This window comes from Anabrus simplex, chromosome 1, assembly GCF_040414725.1.
Source record: "Anabrus simplex isolate iqAnaSimp1 chromosome 1, ASM4041472v1, whole genome shotgun sequence".
In the NCBI taxonomy this organism is placed as follows: Eukaryota; Metazoa; Arthropoda; class Insecta; order Orthoptera; family Tettigoniidae; genus Anabrus; species Anabrus simplex.
In genome coordinates this window covers 856,505,516-856,527,651 of record NC_090265.1, presented here as the reverse complement: position 1 = coordinate 856,527,651, position 22,136 = coordinate 856,505,516, and the positions used below count along the sequence as shown (strand labels likewise).

Genomic DNA, 22,136 nt, shown 5'->3' with positions numbered 1-22,136 from the left:
AAGAAAGCATAACGAATGATTATATTTTAGAAATTTGAGGCAGTGATGATGAGTCTGATTTTTTATGAATATAGTGAAAATAAGTTTCAGTGAAACAAGCTGTCGACATTTATCACGCCAAGTTCTTTCAAGTTTTGGGAAAAGTGTTACGAGAAAACTATTGCTAATATTGTCGTTCCATGACTTTTCAGTAGCTGTGTAAATACAAAATATTTATGGCCTATTACAACTACTGTCGAAACGTCCAGAAAAATCTGGTATGGGGCATGCATAAGGCTGAAAGAAACTTGGGAGTGAAAAGGTTAAAATTGATGATGTGAAATATTTTGATCAGTTCTGCAATTTCAAACAATTCCTGAATAAAAGTAGTAAAGAGCCTAAATTCAAGTGGCAGAAATGGGCAAAATTTTTCAATTCACGTCACTTGATTGTAGTTCAGAGTTACCGGTACTAAAACTTGCAGAATACATTTTTTTTCTATACCAAGGCACAATGTAAATGTAGAAAGCCTATTTTCATTGATCTCAGTACAATGGACTGATAATAGGAACAGTTTCAAAGTAGAATCTGTGAAAATCCTCTTAATGATTCTATATAATCTGAAGGAATTTACATGTGTATCTTTTTATAAGTATATGTTAGGCACGCCAAAACTCCTGAAGGCAACAGAATCTTCAGAAAAGTACCAGCAAGGCATGTAAAATTTGATTCATTGTTTAAATTTTGTAAGAATTTACTGCATAATATGTAAATGGATAAAAATAATTCTGTACACATTGAGTTTAATAAATCTATAAATGGATAAATTTTGTTTATGTATGTGAAAATTGGAATATATGTCTAAATTCAGACTCTCAATAGAGGATTTTTGTGTCCTCTTTTTTCTGCCATTATCCTCCTCCTCAAATAGGTTTCTCCTTTTTTAAACATCTATTTCACCCTAATCAAGTAGAGTACATACTTATTACAGATGTTATAAAGAATTGATTGCAGTAATCTGTCTGATCATGGAAAAACAATATATATATATTAGGAAATCATATCCCTTAGTTTCACATTGGATGTCTTCCCCATTTTCCCCAAAAACAACTTGATTGTTGTATACCCTTTCACATAATTATTAAAGCCACAAAATTTTTTCTTTTAATGAAAATGTATTCCGTAATATCATTTCCAAATTAATTACAACATTTTCAGTCTCTATAAACTCACTGTAAAAGAGTTTCTGCTTATACACAAAATATATTTCTCAAAATGTCAACATTTTCACTACTATACAGTAAGTAGGATTCAAAGGATGATTTAAATAAATTAGGATGCTTGCTGAGGGATGCAGTTTCATGTACCTCCTCCAAAGCTATTGCCATCTGCAAAGTAGTACGGTAAATAATATTAAAAGGATGATTTAAATAAATTAAGATGCTGAGGGATGCAGTTTCATGTACCTCCTCCAAAGCTGTTGTCATCTGCAAAGTAAATTCTTGACATGTTTAATCCATGAACTTCATCCCTGAAACAAATAAAAACAACAATTCATTTGGTATGCTACCATGGACAATTTTAAATTACAGGAGGTACATACAGGATGAGTTGTTCCAAAACACAGGGAAGTGACTGGGGCGATGATAAGAAGGATAGTAAGCTAAGAAGTATGGGTCAATACACTATTACTGTTTCTTAATAACAGTTTATCAAAGTTGGAGGAGAACAGACCGCATGTTGCAATGCCTCTAGCATGCTGACAGAAGACACTTAGAACAACTGCTGTGATGATGTTTCTCTCCTGGCCCAGCATGGACCCTGTTACATGAGAGAGACACTCGTCAACAACAGTCTGACCACAGATTGCCGTAAGAAAAGGTCTTGTGTACACCCACTACTCATATTTGTGCTTAAATTATATATGTCATGAATATTACCAAGGACACCACAGTAGCTCTAACATTAACAGATGCAAGCTTGGATGCGCAATTGCTATTATAGCAGCATACAGTTGTAGTACAAAAATGGTAGTGAACTGGACTATTCATCTTGGCTTTGTTATCTTCCTTATCACCTTCCTGCTTCTTGCCGCAGAGAAGAGACTCTCCCTATATAAATTAAGATGAGTATTCTGTTGTATAACAGAAACAATGCTATGCCACTAATGCGTTCCAAACTGAAGATGTCAAAGAATACAGATGATGTAAAAGCAAAGTATATTTGAAGTGGATGTTTTACTTTACGATTAGGAACAACATACTACTGTATAAACTTTGTGTTCTCACTGTGAAAATAAAACCTATACAATAATCCAATTACCTTTGCCCTATGCTGTTGTGATATGCTGGTGTGGTTATTCTTTGGAATAGGACAGGGAATAATGTTCCAGAAATTCAAATATGGTATGGGGGAAAACAAACAATACTGAAATTATTGTGCATCTGCTGTCTATGTTTCTGTAGCAACAAAGTATTTATTGTATACTAGCATTTGTACACTAGTGTCAGAAAGTTTACTCACCTACGAAAATTAATAATTTTCTTAAATAACTGTTTTCTGTGTGATGAAAAGTGGTACTTTAGTTCTGTTACTTATGTATGAATGCTTTCAGAATTTTCATCAAGCTATTTGCCTCTGTGGATCAGTGGTAGAGTGTCGGCCTCCGGATCCTAAGATAGCGGGTTCAAACCCGGCAGAGGTAGTCGGATTTTTGAAGGGAGGAAAAAAGTCCATTCGACACTTCATGTCGTACGATGTCGGCATGTAAAAGATCTCTGGTGACACATTTGGTGTTTACCCGACAAAATTCATTAAATCTCAGCCGTAGACGCCCAAGAGAGATCCGGTTTACTCTATCTGACATCTAGTGGGCCTAGAGTAAAACGGAACTTTGAAATTGACGAGCAGACAGCCAGATGGTGTCAAATTGAAATGTCTGCACACGGTAGCTGAGGCCATAAGATTATTATTATTATTATTATTATTATTATTATTATTATAAAGCTATTTCGGTGCATACTGCGAGATTTTACTTTATCTTTTCAAAGAAGTTGACAGATTTATGGTCCCCAGCTCTTACTGCCTGCTTCTACCAGGATAACTTCCGGCCCTTTCCCACGTAATAAACATGCCTCTCTCACGTGATTACTTGTCCTTCTTGTTTCCTCGCTGTCTTGGAAGTTGATAGTTAGCCTACAGAAGTTATCCTGAGCAGTTGTATGTTAATCTCTGTAACAGATTGTTTATTTTCTACATTGTTGTTATCTGGGCATAACTACGGTAACAACACACATCAAACAATCAAATATGGGGAAGAAGGCTAATATAACCCAAGAAAACAGAGCCAAGGCTTGTGCTTATAAAGAAATTGAGTGGTTGAACCGAAAAATTGAAAATTTCAGAGTGCAGCATTCGCCGAGCAGTCAAACGCAGAGAGGAAAAGGGTAGTCATGACGATCGACCATGCAGCGGACGTCCAAGGAAGACTTCTAAAATTGAAGATAGCCGTATTTTCATTCTCAGCAAGTTTGACAGAAGGTGTACAGCGGTAGATATTTGCTCAAAGATAAATAAAACAAGAGAACAACCTGTGTCTGTGACAACAGTGAAAAATCGTCTCCTTGAGGCGGGATTCTTTGGTCGCGTAGCAGCATGGAAACCATTGTTGAAAACTGTACACAAGCAGAAAAGGCTACGAGCCAAAATGCATGCTAACTGGACCGCTGAACAATGGAAAAGGGTGCTTTGGACGGATGAATCTAAATTTGAAAAATTCGGTTCCAATCGTCGCCAATACATTCGTCGCCGCCCCGGTGAAAGGGTTACGGAATCCTGCATAATTCCCTCTGTGAAGCATGGAAGAGGAAATGTGATGGTGTGGGGATGTTTCAGAAATAATCAGGTTGGTGATTTGGTGAAAGTAAAGGGAAATAAAAAAACCCAATATCACCGTATCTTTTCGCGCAATGGCGTGCCATCTGGAATGAAGCTGATTAGTGAAGGATTTGTTCTACTGCAGAACAATGATCCTAAACACACCTCTCAATTGTGGAAGCAGTATCTGGAAAAGAAACAAGCTGAAGGAAAATTGGAATTAATGGTCTGGCCTCCTCAATCACCCGATCTGTCACCTGTTGAACTTTTGTGGGAAGAACTTGACAGGAAAGTGAAAGAAAAGGCACCAGGCAGTGTGGATGGGTTGTGGCAATGTCTGTTAGAAACCTGGGGACGTATAAATACTGAGAGTTAAAAAAAATTAACAGCTAGAATGCCACGCATCTGTAAAGCAGTAATCAAATCAAAGGGTGGACACATCGAAGAACATGCAGTGTGATTGCTTAAGATGTTGTGATTGTGTTTCTAGCTCCCTGTAAATGCTCAGTGTAAAGGAAAATCTAGTGAAATGTGTAATAAAACTAATTAGTTCTAAAAACATAGGTATTTCCATGTTGATTTTCAACAAGTAACATGCTAAGTGAAAATTCACGGGTGAGTCTAAACTTTCTGACGCTAGTGTACCTTCATGAATTTATACGAAGTATGTAACATGGCTCTATTCACACGTTTAATTTGACATGTTGAACCGATATTTTTCTACGAAAGCTTGTGGTAGTCGCAAGTTACGATCTTTATTTCCGTGTTGACGTTTAACCAATAATGTAGAGTTTGAGGGATGTTCCACCAGATCGCAACCCACTCTTCAAATGGCTGGTCAGCACGAGCGGATACGGAACACCTTCAATGCACGTCTCCATAAGCCAAGGCCATACCATCACCATACTACAACAACAATAGCGACGACAGTTACAACTACAATAGCAAGTATTCCATATTGAAGGATCTTCCCCCAGCTCTTCAACCAGCTTAGTTCTACTAATAAGTTCATTCCATCTATCGTAAAACACTGCAAGCTCATGTAAACTAAAACCAGCAAGTATCTCGATTCAGGACCGACAATTAAGTTCCATATTCCACTAACACATGGTAACAATTTTAATATAGAGCCAAGATCTCTCTTAAATACTAAGCATCTCAAACCAGTGTGTAACTTCAGCTGTTCACCAAACGTTTCATGTGATGTGTGGTTGTAATAGTCAACAAGTCTTTGTTTTTTTTTTTTTTTTTTTTTTTAAAGGTTCACATATTCTGGTTGACTGTGACAAGACCGCTCGACAAGTCTATGCCAAGTTGTGTAAATATACGATATTTTACTCAGATCCAAGAATATTAAAGTGCCAAGTGTTTCACATTGGTGTATAAACTTTCAATCAATTAATTTCAACTGCGTTAATGCATTAGTTTCCAGTAGACAGAAGCAGGACCAGCAGTTCTATTCTGTGTTCCACGAACACATGACAATTTTTGAAACCAAAAAGCAGAACTTTAAATACCAAGTAGTTTATCTATAACATTCATACATACATACATCATCATTATAGACTGTTATGCCTTTCAGCGTTCAGTCTGCAAGCCTCTGAGAATATACTAAACGTCGCTTAAAATGGTTAATATGCTTATGCTTAACATTTTAAGCATGACATTCAATGTATATTTATTTCACTAGTTTAGTCAAGGGGGAGCAGGACAGTCAAACCCATAAACGTTCTTGTAACGTCAATATTTCATTTGGTTATAAGTGTTTTCATTTGAACGAGTGTGTTATCAAACAATACAAGTGTTCTCAGTGTTCCGTGTACATGAACGCGCGAGAGTTTAGACTAGATCTATGTCTTTATACATTTTGCTTCATGGTGTGTATTTCATCCAGTCTTTTTCAGACAGAAACAGGACTGTCAAATCCAAGAATGCTCATAGAGAGCCAAGTTTTCCACACCTTTATAAGTGTCCTTATTGTGTTTTGTAATTATTTTCAATCCAGTACATGTAATTCCAGTGTTCCGTGTTCTATGAACACAAGACTGTTAGAGCCAGAACTGGGAACTTTCTTAGCTCCAAGTTCTCCTTGCCAAGTGTATGTTGCATTTCAAGGTAATATCTATCAACTCAATGATGTATTTCCATGCAACCACCTATAGGAGCATGGACTTTTCGTTATGATGATTGTTATCAGATTCCCCCTAATTTCATTTTCACCAAGAACTGATGATGACTCCATGGGAGTCGAAACCGGTCTTCTTATAATTTAATAAATTATTGCAATGTGTTGAATGGTGGAACATCCCTCAAACTCTACATTATTAGCTTGTGGTAGTAACGCGAAGTATGATGAAGCTGAACAAAGTCAAGAGTGAATGAGGATGATTTCTGAATTTATTGTACTGTACAGTTCCTGGTCCAAAGTTGTGCGAAATTCTCCTTGCTTCTCAGGTTGCATATTGTATCTCTGACCAATAGTGTGGCACTCTGATGATATCTCCCTTATCGAGAACAGGAAAATAGCTTTTTAGTATTTTCCGTTACCCACCTCGAAATGACATGCACAAAGTGTCCCATGCGACTTGGACTAAAAATCCAACTTTTTGTATGTAGACATTCATTGGTTAATTCCATGACTCAGAGGCTGGGTGTGCGTGTGTGTATGCTGTCTTTAGCAGAATTCATTGTATGTAGGGCCCCATCCTAACATAGTATGGTGTCAACTCAAAGGCCATTGTTCTGATTGCCAGTGCACAAACCAAGCAAGTAGCCGTGGCCTGGGTCGCGTAGCTGTCAGCTGCATTCGGGGTTTGAACCCACTGTTGGCAGTCCCGAAGATGGTTTTCCATGGTTTCCCATATTCACACTGGGCAAATGTTAGGACTTTATCTTAATTAAGGCCGCGCATGCTTCCTTCCCACTTCCAGCCCTTTCCGGTAGGTCTGCAAGGGTGTCCGCCATGGGCTGCAGAGCATGAAACCCGTTGAAAACAGTAAATTTCTCCATCATTTGAAGAGTAAGCGCAATTATGTATATAACAAAAATGATTTAGAATGAAGGGACGTGTCAAATACAGTGTACAGATTTTACATATAAACAATAGTGTAAGAAAATATTTCTTCTGGTCTTCCTATACACCCCCAATCTGTTCAGTGATTTTTAAATCATATGCATATCCAAACCTGCTCCTGAATGAGTAGACTCTAAATACGTTGGTTGAGATCTAGTCAGCTATTTACCCGTGATGGTGGAACAAACAAAAAAAACAAACAAACAGGCAAAAAAGCTAAAAACTACGATCTTGAGTTGACCTAAAACGGATAAATATATCAAAATCCTCCTCTGCGAACCATGTGACCTTGCCGCGGTGGGGAGGCTTGCGTGTCCCAATGATGCAGATAGCCGAGCCGCAGGTGCAACCATATCGGATGGGTATCTGTTGAGAGACCAGACTAACGAATGGTTCATCGAAAGGGGGGTAGCAGCCTTTCGGTAGTTGCAAGGGCGGCAGTCTAGATGATTGACTGATACGGCCTTGTAATAATACTCAACATGGCTTAGCTGTGTTGATACTGCTACACGGCTGAAAGCAACGGGAAACTACAGCCGTAACCACCTCCCGAGGACATGCAGCTCTCTCTGTATGAATGATGTACTGATGATGGCTTCCTCCCGGGTAAAATATTCCGGAGGTAAACTAGTCCCCCATTCGGATCTCCGGGTGGGGACTACACGAGAGGGGGCGATCATCAGGAAGATGGATACTGACATTCTGCGAGTCGGAGCGTGGAATGTTAGAAGTTTGAATCGTTGTGGTAGGTTAGAGAATCTGAAAAGGGAGATGGATAGGCTAAAGTTAGATGTAGTTGGTATAAGTGAAGTACGTTGGCAGGAAGAACAGGATTTTTGGTCAGGCGACTACCGAATTATCAACACGAAATCAAACAGGGGTAATGCAGGAGTTGGTTTAATAATGAATAAGAAAATAGGGCAGCGGATAAGCTACTACGACCAGCATAGTGAAAGAATTATTGTCGCCAAGATAGACACCAAACCAATGCCCACCACAATAGTGCAGGTCTATATGCCTACTAGTTCAGCGGACGATGAAGAAATTGAAAGAATATATGAGGAGATAGAAGATTTAATACAATATGTCAAAGGTGACGAGAATCTAATTGTGATGGGAGACTGGAACGCAGTGGTAGGCCAAGGAAGAGAAGGTAGCACAGTAGGAGAATTTGGATTGGGACAAAGGAACGAAAGAGGAAGTCGGCTGGTTGAATTCTGCACTGACCATAATTTAGTCCTCGCCAATACTTGGTTCAAACACCACAAACGACGGCTGTATACGTGGACGAGACCTGGAGACACTGGAAGGTATCAAACAGACTTCATTATGATTAGGCAGAGATTCAGAAACCAGGTGTTGGATTGCAAAACTTTCCCAGGAGCAGACGTGGACTCTGACCACAACTTGTTGGTCATGAAATGCCATCTGAAGTTGAAGAAATTGAAGAAAGGAAAGAATGCAAAAAGATGGGATCTAGACAAGTTGAAAGAAAAGAGTGTGATGGATTGTTTCAAGGAACATGTTGCACAAGGACTAAATGAAAAGGCCGAAGGAAACACAGTAGAGGAAGAGTGGAGAGTCATGAAAAATGAAGTCAGTAGGGCTGCTGAAGAAATGTTAGGAAGGAAGAAAAGATCAACTAAGAACCAGTGGATAACTCAGGAGATACTAGACCTGATTAATGAACGACGAAAATACAAGAATGCTAGAAATGAAGAGGGCAGAAAAGAATACAGGCGATTAAAGAATGAAGTGGATAGAAAGTGCAAGGTAGCTAAGGAAGAATGGCTGAAGGAGAAGTGCAAGGATGTCGAAGGCTGTATGGTGGTAGGAAAGGTAGATGCTGCATACAGGAAAATGAAGCAAACCTTTGGAGAAAGGAAATCTAGGTGCATGAATATTAAGAGCTCAGATGGAAAGCCACTTCTAGGGAAAGAAGACAAAGCAGAAAGATGGCAGGAGCATATCCAACAGTTGTATCAAGGTAACGATGTAGATAATTTGGTTCTGGAACATGAAGAGGCTGTTGATGCTGATGAAATGGGAGACCCAATTTTGAGGTCAGAGTTTGACAGAGCTGTGAATGACCTAAATAGGAACAAGGCACCTGGAATTGATGATATTCCCTCTGAATTACTGACTGCCTTAGGAGAAACCAGCATGGTAAGGTTATTTCATTTAGTGTGCAAGATGTATGAGACAGGAGAAGTCCCATCCGATTTTCGGCAGAATGTTGTTATACCTATTCCCAAGAAAGCCGGTGCTGACAGGTGTGAAAACTACCGCACTATTAGTTTAGTATCTCATGCCTGCAAAATTTTAACACTTATTATTTACAGAAGAATGGAAAAACAAGTTGAAGCTGAGTTGGGGGAAGATCAATTTGGCTTCAGAAGAAATGTAGGAACACGTGAAGCAATCCTGACTTTACGCCTGATCTTAGAGGATCGAATCAAGAAGGACAAGCCCACGTACATGGCATTCGTAGATCTAGAAAAGGCATTCGATAATGTTGATTGGACCAGGCTATTTATGATTCTGAAGATGATAGGGATCAGATACCGAGAACGAAGAATTATCTACAACCTGTATAAAAATCAGTCTGCAGTGATAAGAATCGAGGGCTTTGAAAAAGAAGCAGCAATCCAGAAAGGAGTGAGGCAAGGCTGCAGTTTGTCCCCTCTCCTTTTCAATGTTTACATAGAACAGGCAGTAAAGGAAATCAAAGAGAAATTTGGAAAGGGAATCACAGTCCAAGGAGAGGAAATCAAAACCTTGAGATTTGCCGATGATATTGTTATTTTATCTGAGACTGCAGAAAATCTCGAGAAGTTGCTGAATGGTATGGATGAAGTTTTAGGTAAGGAGTACAAGATGAAAATAAATAAGTCCAAAACAAAAGTAATGGAGTGCAGTCGAACGAAGGCAGGTGATGTAGGAAATATTAGATTAGGAAACGAAGTCTTAAAGGAAGTAGATGAATATTATTACTTGGGTAGTAAAATAACCAACGATGGCAGAAGTAAGGAGGACATAAAATGCAGACTAGCACAAGCCAGGAAGAATTTTCTTAAGAAAAGAAATTTGCTCACTTCAAACATTGATATCGGAATTAGAAAGATGTTTTTGAAGACTTTTGTGTGGAGCGTGGCATTGTATGGAAGTGAAACATGGACGATAACTAGCTCAGAAAGAAAGAGAATAGAAGCTTTTGAAATGTGGTGTTACAGAAGAATGCTGAAGGTGAGATGGATAGATCGAATCACGAATGAAGAGATACTGAATCGAATTGGTGAGAGGAGGTCGATTTGGCTACATTTGACGAGAAGAAGAGATAGAATGATAGGACACATCTTAAGACACCCAGGACTTGTTCAGTTGGTTTTTGAAGGAAGTGTAGGTGGCAAGAACGGTAGGGGTAGACCACGGTATGAATATGACAAACAGATTAGAGCAGATGTAGGATGCAATAGTTACGTAGAAATGAAAAGGTTAGCATAGGATAGGGTGGCATGGAGAGCTGCATCAAACCAGTCTATGGACTGATGACTCAACAACAACAACATATCAAAATATGGCAAAATAAATGAAATTACAGACAGCGGACCCCCTACAACTTTATTTATAAGATAATAGTTTGGCATATTATGAATTCAGTTTGTGTGATTTCTACAATTATGGTTCTCACAACAGAGGTGTTTAATGTGGAACATTATTTCTGGTCATACGGAGTGGGGCATCAGAATGGGCAGAGTTTGCTTCATGTTAAAGAGCAGTACGAGGAGCAATTTAATATGGAGGCACCAAAAAAAAAAAAGGAACAATTTAGCTATCGTTGAGAAGTTCTGTCATGTGGGATCAGTTTTATGTCAATGAAAGGGGACAACAGAGTGCCCAAGAAACCACTATACAGTGCTCTGATTATGATTTGGTGCACCATGCCTGGTCTTGGAGAACTGGGCTCTAATTTCATTGAGGATGTTACATAGAATTCAAAAACAGTAGACCAGGTAGTCTCCAGAGACCTCATTATTACCCCATTCTTGCAGGATTTGAACAGTTTTTGTCACACCCGAAACTTACCCCACCAACAACAATGGATGCAGCAAGATGGAGCTACAGCCCATACCCTTCAGCAGCGATACTTGTGGAAATTCATTCCTGTACTCTTCCTGTTCATTGGATCTCATGGCTCCAGATGTCTACATAAGGGGCAAGTTGAAGTAATCAGTTCAAGACAGATGACCCACCTACAAATATTCTTGAATTATGGTACGTGAGAAGATAGTGTCCTTACAGCAACCTTTGTTCATCAACATGTTAAATAATCTTCAGAAATGTTATGAACAATGTGTGGCACGTCACATGGCACACATATGGAACACATACTGTACGGTGTGTCATTATAATTGATTTGTCTTATATTAAGTTATGAACCCAGGACAAAGCTGCCTGTCTGACATCAAACAAAGAGTGATGAAGTCTGAGAAAACCATGTGGACAGCAACCAAATTACTCAACCTTTACTCTAGTTTTCTCAGTCTTCACATTCACAGTGTAAGTTAAGAAAAAGGAAATTCAAACTGTACTAAGATATAGTGATGTCAGTACGTCCTGTTGCTTTATATGGTGTTGAATGTCGACCAGCTGACAAAGCTACAGAGCGCCAATTACACACCATGGAAATGGGCATGCTCTACTGGTCGATAGGCATCACACTACTGCATCATGTCAAAAACAACACTGTCTGCCAGCAAATGGGCATTGCACCCATCACTGAGAAGGCAGGGGAAAAACGTCTCCAATAGTATGGTCACGTCCTGTGTGCTGCACCTGGAACAGTAGCCAATTTCACCCACACCTTTGAAATTAATGGACAACGACCATGCGGACGACTAAAGCAGCGCTGGCATGACACGGTGAATGAGGATATGAAGACTGTGGACTTCAGACCACATGATGCCCAAGACCGTGCAAAATGGTGAGCCAAGATTAGAACAGTGGACCCTGAACAAGCGGGAAAATGCTAAGAAGAAAAAGAAGAAGTGATGTCAATAAAGATCAACTTAGTACATCTTGCAATATGTATAGCAAACAAAAAATAAGAAACATACGAAATCATGCACTATATAAACAGTGTCTAATCAATAGTACCAACCACTTTCCTGAAATCATAATCAGACTTTTCCCGAGACACATTCCTTCTTCACAGCCGCAAACAGCTATGAGGTGTGGAGGAAGTTTAAGATCACCCGTTAGAATAAAGGATGGCGGTTTATTAAAAATGAAACTTTGCTGGCAGGAGGGGGAGTATTCATACTGGTGAAAGAAGAATTAAAGATGAAAAACATGAAATTCCATGTGTAAGGCTCACCTCTAAAAATAAGTCAACTTAATGTTTTTGGAAGGTACAGACCTGGAAAGGGAGACGTCAGCACAGAATTATTTCATATGATAATTAGCTATGTGGGCAATGACACAGAAAGGAACATGATTGTGGTGGGTGATCTCAATTTACCAAATGTTAACTAGAAAGGTAATGTGAATGACAGAAAGCTTGACCAACAAATGGTAAATACGTTAATCTGGGAAAAACAGCTGCATCAGGAAGTTATGGAACCAACTAGACGGAAGAATATTATTTAGTAAATGTGGTGCTGATAAAACCGTATGAGCTCTATAGAGAAACTGAAGTAATAGATGGTAAAAGTGATCAAGAAGCTATTTTTGTCATAGTTAAAATTAAATGCAATAGAAAGAGAGGTTGTAAAAGTAGGAATATTAGGTAGTGCCATATGGGTGATAAGTAGACAGTGGATTTTAGGCAAATGCCTATTTTTTTCCTTAATATATAGGCTACATGCGTCACCTTTTAAACTGACATGTTTCATGAATGTTTAGGTCTATATCAAGTAGTTTTATAATGCCTAAAACTGCCTATCTTGATGTTAGTGCCTATTTTCCATTCAAAGTCTATTTTTAGAGCCAAATTTCCAGTTTGACTAGTTTTTGGTTTGTTAGATTTGAATTTCCGTTTTAATTTTAATATTTTACGCTATTCATAATAATGGTCTACTGTGCCATTATTTTTAAAGAGCATGTAACTTAAAGGTCAACTATGATTCTTATGAGCCTGTATAAAACACTGCAAGGAGAGTTAGCAACCCCTTGCTCCTTTCCAGATTTAGAAAGCCCAGCAATTAGTGACACAATGCGAACGTCCCAATCTCTTTACCTTTATAGATATAACCTTCTCAAATCTTGGAATTTCATCTTTCACTAGAACAACGGCTGAATATCTGGTACATGTGTATTGTTGGTCTTTAGAGCTCGATGTTTTCACTTGAAGAAACCGTAATGTCAAAAATAAAATCATCTAAAGTATCATTAATTCAACAGTGGCTCCTTGAATTCGTCGATTACTCGACAGAATTTTTAATGTTTTCTTGATATCTGCTCAGTTATATATCTGCCTATTATTCATTTTAGTGCCTAAATATAGTAGTTAAGGAACCTATTTTAGGCACCTAAAACATTACCTTTTAGAGCCTAAACTTCTGCTGTCTAGTGATAAAGACATGAAAGAGTTTTTGTGATAGGTGGAAAATGATAAAAAAGAATGTAAACAGCCCATGGGATGTGTTGAAAGCAATTATTGAGGCATGCAAAAACAGGTATGTACATTTCAAGGTGTAAGGAACTGTAAAGATCCACTATATTACAACAGAGAAATCAGGGCATTAAGAAGGAAGTACAGTTTAAAGAAATAGAGTCAGGAATGGTTATGGAACCAAGCAGAGATAGAAGGAACTTACTACAAAAACAAATTTAGCAAAAAAATAGCTAAGAATAACATGATGGCAAATATAATCGGCAGTCATATGAATTTTAATGAAAAATGGCAGGATATGTTATGGCAGAAGGACATTCCAGGGATCATTAATGGACAAAGGGAGTGTATATGCGAGGACTTACAGGAGGAGGAAGTATTCAGCCAGCCGTGTAGAGCAGGCCATGACAAACGTTTTTAAATATAGGAGCCAGGTAATTTCTCTAGCACTTGCATCATTAATATACTGGCATGTTGCCTTTTGAAAAATAAAACAATAGGTAGGTATTGTGATTTTACAGTTCTATCACTACAACAGATTACCACAAAATGTAAAGACAGCAGGACACTGAACCAAATAAGACATGCCACTCTCTATACACATTATTGTGAAACAAGCCAACTGTTGCATACTTATATTCTGATACTGGTTTAAGAAACTTGTAAATAGCAAAATGAATATTGTCATCAACAAGACCAAATTTTACAATTGCTTTGTACTGTCTAAAAGAAATATGATGCAAGGGACAACCTATACTTTACCAAATTTTACAATTGCTTTGTACTGTCTAAAAGAAATTGATACAAGGGACAACCTATACTTTACAAGACATCCTTATTGAGCATTCTGTGTGCATGTACATGCCAAGGAGCTTAGTATGCTGTCAACATACAGAAATAAATCCCACCAGATTATGTTCTATTTCATTTTACAATAACAGCTCTGTTAAAATAATTGATTTAATAGCAAAAGAGATTCTATTCTGATAATAAAGGAGAATTGCAGGATATTATTCTATGCCGGTAAAACTTTCTTTACAAGAGGTTTTCTCAACACCCAGAAGTTCGTACTTAACATTAATTTTTCTTCTTCTATTGCTTATAGAATGCAGCCTTTATTATTATTATTTAAAACGGTGATAACATTAATATGAAACCAGAAATTGCCCATACTTACCGAGATTCCCTCGTTATGTAATCTCACTGCCTTGTTCAACCGAGTTTGATAAATCGTATGGAGTGTAAAGGGGTTGTGTATTATTACATGCACTCTGCAATAGTTCAGCAACAGCAAAGCGAAATTAAATATATAAAGGGGGGGATTATACTCAGGTAGAGAAAGAAGGTGCCAAAGAGAGAATTTCAAGTGCCATGGCGACCTGGCGCCCAGGATTTGTTGTGCCCTGGTGTAGAGCCCGGATGTTAAGGTGGTAATAGGTTAGAATGCAAACTAATGTGATTATAGGTCATTCCATGTTAAGAAAACAGTATTGCTTTTATGACGACAGGGTTGTCATATCCGACTTCACTACAGAAGAGAGCTGCCGGCGGTTCACAGAGTGAGGGACTACACGAGACATGTACCAAGGCAACACAGAAGAAGGAAAATGAAGGAAGGCAACGAAGTGATGGCTGCTCCCACCACTGTGCTTCCTCCCTGCAAATGTATTTATGAGAAAGGAAATGTTCTGTAGTTATTTTAATAACTCAGCGACAAAACTGCCTCATCCTTTTTATCTATCTTTCATAATACACTACAAAGTACGGTATAATATCCCTTAATCATGAGAAATTATTGGTGACTCAGTGGCAGGGGGTGTTCACTATTTGTAGGTCCATAAGAGTAATACTGTTTTCTTAACGTGGAATGAGCTATAGTAGGAAGCGTCGTCTAGCCCCCTCTATCATACCGCAGTGAGAGTGACAACTTCTACGGGTTATAATAGGTCAGGCCCCTAAGTAATGTTTAGGCAAATCTCATAGCAAAGCTGTGGTCCAAGTTAAAGTATACTTAAAGTATATCTCATTTCAGTAAGTTTGCATTCTAACCTATAAATGCCTAAACATCTGGTTTCTAGATATAAGAATCATGTTCAGGTTCAAAAGATGACTAATACAGGTGAAATAACTGAAATTTACTTATGATAATAAAGACATTTCTAAAAAAGATAAAAGGATGAAAGGTAGAAAAGCAGCTGGAATTGATAGGATATCTGGGGATATATTACAGGACATTGTTTGGGATATAGTGACATATCTGAAATACTTACTTGAATACTGTATGCATGAAGGAGTTATCCCAAATGAATGCAGAGTTGCAATAGTAGCCTCAGTGTACACAGAAAAGGGTGGTAAATATAAAGCAAATAATTACAGGCCAATCAGCTTGACATGTGTTGTTTGTAAGCTCTGGGAAATAATTCTATCTGATTATATTAAACGTGCTTGTGGAATTACTAACCACCCTGACAGAAAGCAGTTCGGGGTTTAGGAAAGGTTATTCCAAAGAGGCTCAACTGGTACAATTCTAGCAGGATATACAAGATATTTTAGTTTCAGGAAGACGAATGGACTGTACTGCTATTAATTTATCCAAGGCTTTTGATTGGGTAGATGATGGAAGAATACCGAAGAAAATGAAGGCTATTTGACTAGACAACAGAGTGACTGAATGGGTTAAAAAAATAGAACTCAAGAGAAATGAGTATGTGAAGCATTATCTGATCTTGTAATCATTAAGAGGGGAATTCCCCAAGGCAGTGTTATTGGACCTTTGTGATTTCTTATACCGAGTGGTACAGCTGCTCCTATTCACTCAGTTACATGCAATCCACAGATTATAGCCTAACCTAAAAACATCGACCTTGGCTACTCACAGCGATGTCTGGTCTTACTACGCTTTCTATAATCTGTTTATTCGTGTCAACGAAATCAGCATTAACGATAAAATACCGAATGATTGTAAAGAATTGTGAAAATTCTGTATCACAGAAAGTTCATGTACAGAGAATATGATAGCTGAATGACTAGAAGTAGTGTTGATATAATGCTGGCAAACGACACTTTATGATAGTGAGGGTGCTCGAAGTTAGAGGAGGAAAGCGGTGCTCGTCTGTCGGAGGTTCGAGTCCGGGTAGGATGATTTTTTAATTTAGTTGTTAAATGTTTGTGTGAGTCGCGTTGTTGAAGACAAATCTAAATCATGATCAGTTCTCATGTTGCAGATGCTCTGTTATGTTCATTTCTAAGTAGCTCTTAAAAGAGCTATTTGCGGTATAATAAGCTATTACCAACAGAGGTGCAATGGGCTTGTGTATGGCCATTCGATTAATGAAGTGTTCAAAATGACCACCTCCTTTGTTAATGCATATAGGAGTACAGTAGAGGTGAGTCATTCTTGCTTGCTGCAGCATATGTGGTGGAACCTGCCTGCACTTTGCTGTAAAGATTACGATGTGTTGTTTCATGTGCCCTACGTATGAAGTACAGTCGGTTTTCAAGTCGAATGTGCACAGCTGTTTGGGTCTGTCATAATGCTGACAATAAGTGCAGTGTGCTTCATTTGTTGTAGCCGTTTGTAATATAAAAATCACATGTGTTAAGTCCTTTGTAATGTATGCTTTCTTTCTAAAGGTGAAAAGCGACTTTTAAGACTTAAAGAAGTTAAACCTTAACTATGAATGCCTTAAGAGTATAAAAATAAAAAGCTTGTAGCTTGATTCTAACTCTGAATCCGTCAGAAAAAATCACATGCTGGCTGCGATTAGTACCACGTAGCCACTCCAGGCAACGAAGAATAGGTCTCGTATCTCTGTACTAATGGAATAATTTATGCTATCGCTTCGAAACTAATCTTTTATGTTACAAGTTCTGAACTCGAATGTGCAGACAGGTTTACCTTGCTGCAAACACCACAGTGTGCTAAAGAATCATGTCTCTCGTAAGTCCAGATAGTTGCTTTTTTTCTTTCTTGCTAGTGGCTTTACGTCGCACCAACACAGATAGGTCTTGTGGCGATGATGGGATAGGAAAGGGCTAGGAGCTGAAAGGAAGTAGCCGTGGCCTTAATTAAGGTACAGCCTGGTGTGAAAATGGGAAACCACGGAAAACCATCTTCAGGGCTGCTGACAGTGGGGTTCGAACCCACTATCTCCCGAATATTAAGAAAGTAGTTACAGAACTGTGTTTCTAAAAGGTTACTTCAGCATGTTGACAAACACTGAATGCCTCTTGACTTGAGTGCATTAAATTATGTCTGCTAACTGTTGTTATCCATGGTAGTAATTTCTTTGGATTCTGAGGCAAAAATGCTCTTCACATATACACCCAAAGCGATGTTCTTAGCTACTCTAACTAGTGTATGGATAACCCACGCAGCTAAATAGTACAAATTAGTGGTGGTGGTGATTATTGTTCTAATAGGAAGTACAACTGGGCAATCATCCTCTATTAACACTAATCACAGAGAGAAATGGAAGGGATCCAGCACTTCAAAAAATTACGGTATTGGCCAAAAAAAAAAGAGAAAGGCCACGAAGTTCGTGTAAAGGGAAGACTCCCTGGGCCTCGAATGCTCTAATACCATCAGGCCACGGCTGCTTCCTTCCCATTCCTAGGCCTTTCCTGTCCCATCGTCGCCATAAGACCTATCTGTGTCGGTGCGACGGGGGAAAAAAAAAAAGGCTTTCTTCATAAAGGAAATGCTGAAGGTAATTTACTACAATTGTCTTTAAGTACCTTAAGTTCAATATTTCATGTAATCATAATATAACAGAGGTACCATACAAATTTCTATGTTTCTGTTGATTAGATTACTTATTTCGACAATAACAAATTAAGACCAAGTTGTATGAAGGTAAAGGAGCATACATGAGCACTTCTGAATGTATTCATGTCCTTTAGGTGTTATACAGTTATATACACTGAACAATAGATGCCCAATTACAATCTACATTAAAAATAGTTGTTGTGTTTGGTACCTAAATCCTCTAAATCTGAACACACTTGCCTTTGGTTATGCTCATTTAAAGAATCAACATGGCAGCTCCATAAATAACATTAGTGTCTTGACCTCCTTAGACTGACCTTGCTTCCAGCCCAAGGGATTTCAGCATTTGAAGGTCAATCGCTCTATTGAGTTTGTGGACACCGTTGATAGTAAACATGTGCACGAACTCAACCAAGAACGTCTCATGGGAAAAAAGGGAGTAGTGCACACAAACACAATCGAGAAGAAATGGCAGAGTGTTTGGGAATCACTACCCGTATCAGGCGGCGAAAAAGACCCTTCAATCGACTACTTGGCAGAACATTTGTTCAAATACTGGCACCCATGGCAAGAATGAATCCATGAATTCCTACTAGCAGCAAGCACTTTTCATTAATTGAAGTTTCGTCCACCGTCAAACATAGAATACACTGATCTCACATTCTGTCATATGCCCGTCACTAGCCAATGGTGTTTTCACTACCCAATGGTCTGATCAATAATAATCATATGATTATTATTATCCGTAACCAATACTGTCACAAGGGATACTAGAGGACTGTGGGCTGCTCCGTGGCTCTAACCCAACCCAATGATCTTGTCATTAGCCAGACATAACCAATCCAGCCCAATGAACTTGTCACTAGCCAAACCTAACCAATCCAGACCAATGGTCTTGTCACCACTCAGATGTACCTCACAACACAATGTTGTCACTAGCCTGACCTAAGTTCATAATAAGTTGGCAGCCGTGGTTTGTATTTTGCTGTGACGTCATATGAGCCGTGCCATGTTGCATCCTTAGCCTCTCTTTTGTGAAATACTTAGTAAAGATTAACAAATCAAAGTATTAACATTATAAAATACTGAAACCTTGAAACTTCAATTTGCCATTTGCAAGATCTGGACAAATCCTCAGAACTATTCAATATTTGAAACCTGAACCATTCTAAGAGCAGTTATTTGCACTAAGCCACTTTGCTTTATATAAAGTCACTATACACAAAATAAGAACAAAACATTCAAAACCAGTTAAGACGAGTTAGAATTTAATATTTAGTGAGTGGCATGTTACTGAGTTAGTATCTAATTTTTAGCGAGAGCCATGTTACCATTAGTTATTGATTGAAGACTTCCACGTCATCATCCTGGTTCCAGCCATCATCAATAGACAGGAAACGCCGTTTTGCAGTTGTATTCATATAAGGTCTTAAAGCCCACTCAACATCAGCAGCATCTGCATGGTCAACAGTTCCTAACTTAATCTCATACAGCTTCAATTGAAATCTTGGTCCAACTTCCGTCAATTCAATGTCTTTGCCGTTAACTTTCTTATAATTATGATGACGGAATGAAATGTAATCGTCATGATTAGCAAAGGTTATTATCCTTTTACTGTCTTCCTTAGGCACTGGAAAAAGATGTTTCAATATACTCATAACCCTGAGTCCTAATTTTGTCTTGAAGTTATGGAAAATCAAATGAGGATATTGCTCTGACATAGTCCCAATATTTGGAATATCATGCCTCATGATCACGTCTTTGATAGTGAAATAAGCAGTAGGGCCATAAGGTAAATGGCAAATAACCAAGTTATCAGGTACACCACGGTGTTCATGAATTACAATAAAGTCAGTAACATCATTAGCACGGCATGCATGAATCAACTGCTTCATTTCATAATTACCACGGTTCATACGTTGAGAGTTCGGAAAAATAAGACGAAGCTCCTTGGCAAACATTTTTAGTCTAGATGAAGGATCACGTGAAGTTGTAATGACAATTTTTGGGTCTTCAACACCAGCCCAGCGATACTCGTCGTCTTCGTGAGTTCCAACAGCCCCTCCCTCATCTGTACCAACAACTGCAGACAACTGGGGACCACTATCTTCCCATTCTAATTTCTTTTGCAGTTCCAAGGCCTTTTTCTTCAGGTCAGTTTGTATTGGTAAATTTTCCTCTAAACTTCGCTTCAATCTTTCTTTCTTGTCTTGTATAGCACGTTGCATCCCTTCTCTAGACTTCCTATACAGATATTCTCGCCGTAATCGAGCTTGCCTTCGCAACATTTTGAAATAACTAAAAAGCACGAAAGAATAGAAAGATTTTCGAAGTTAATAACTTAATATGCACTACAATCACCGAAAACTTGGACGAAGCATGAACTCCTCAATATTAATGGATGTTCAACCTGAATTCGTGTCAGTATTCCTCCCCATCAACACTCATTTCATTACGATGGTTTTCTTGAAAATTATCCACAAGTCTCTTCCTGCACATGGTGAAGAATTATATTTTTTTTTACAGTTCCATAGTACTAAAATAAACATCACCACGTGTTAATGCTCTAACATCACAGAATAAATAATTTGAACATTTGAAGGGAGAAAGAATACATTACTCCTTGGGGAGAAACAAGGTTAGCCAACACAACAACAACAACAACAACAACAACAACAGTACAGCTATAATGGAGAATATAGTTTATCCATTGTTTGTCCAACCCTTGTCCCGTTTCCCTACGGGGTCGCATATGAGATGAGATGAATCTGTCGTGGCGGGTTTTCATGACCGGATGCCCTACCTGACGTCAACCTCATCAGAGGAGTTAATGAGATGAAATGAATGACGTGATATATGATCGTAGAAATGGAGAGGGTGAAACCCGGTGCCGGCACATAGCCTACTCCTGTCGAATAGCACCAAGGGGTCTGCTCAAGGCTTAACGTTTCCATCCGACGGAGGAGTCACCATCAACAGCGTCATATGCCCTTACTCCATATGAGCACTGCGGAGGTGTTTGGAATTTAATCCAGGCTTTTGGCACGCAATCTAGTGATTAGAAAATGTATACCACCACCTCCCCTCCCCTACCCTGGTGTAATTTTTTCGACCAACGGGACTCGAACCGGCTAACCTCGGTGTCAGACCATTTAGACTTAAGCGCCTTAACGATCATGGCCACCAGGCGGGCTAATATATCGGTAGTTTATCCATTATGTACAGTTTTTACCTTCGAGGTTTTTACTACTACTTTTACTCAAATAAAGTGTAAAATCTGCGGTAAATTAAGAAATACCGTCGTTACTATACGGGCTGTAGACAGGACTCCCTTATGTTGCATCCGCTGCGCGTGTCGTCTTTTGTTTCTTTCTTGAGGTCCAGGAGTAGCACCAAATACAGTACAGACAATACGCGACACTCTGCCAAATATCGAGGGACAGTGATTAGAGCTCTGTCTAGCGGAGTGACCTGAGAGTTACTGATTCTGTCATAAGAACACGTGTATTTGTTTGTGAAGTTTTTGGGGTTATTTATGAGTTTGCATTAAGTTGACATAAGTAAATAGTAGCGTGTGTCATTATTTTATATCTCCTGTCAATATGAATGGAAAGATATGTGCTGCGTTTGGCTGCAATAACTATGAAGTGCAGAAGGATTCGCGGTCTTCCTTCCGTTTCCCTCGTGACAAGAAAATGTAAGTAAGTACTGTGTTTGCATATATATTCTTCCAGTTACAAAGATATTTTTATAGAAGGCCTTCTTCCTAAACTTCTGACCTGCGCGACCCATATTTTAGCTGGCTTAAAAAAATAATCTTATTTTAT

The 22,136-nt window shown here is 38.6% G+C and overlaps 1 protein-coding gene across 1 annotated transcript; it reads right to left on the bottom strand.

The window, feature by feature from the left end:
• Positions 1–603: 603 nt before the first annotated feature.
• LOC136874192 (U3 small nucleolar ribonucleoprotein protein IMP4) lies at positions 604–20,875 on the bottom strand. Its single transcript, XM_067147797.2, has 2 exons — positions 19,641–20,875; positions 604–1,510 (listed from the first exon to the last, which is right to left on the bottom strand). The coding sequence occupies exon 1, from the start codon at positions 20,595–20,597 to the stop codon at positions 19,647–19,649; it is 951 nt and encodes a 316-aa protein (XP_067003898.2). The 5' UTR covers positions 20,598–20,875; the 3' UTR covers positions 604–1,510; positions 19,641–19,646.
• Between the last annotated feature and the right edge of the window lie 1,261 nt (positions 20,876–22,136).

Bases quoted from the DNA above. Each gene is read 5' to 3' on its own strand.
- LOC136874192 (XM_067147797.2), bottom strand. From the start codon at position 20,597: ATGTTGCGAAGGCAAGCTCGATTACGGCGAGAATATCTGTATAGGAAG.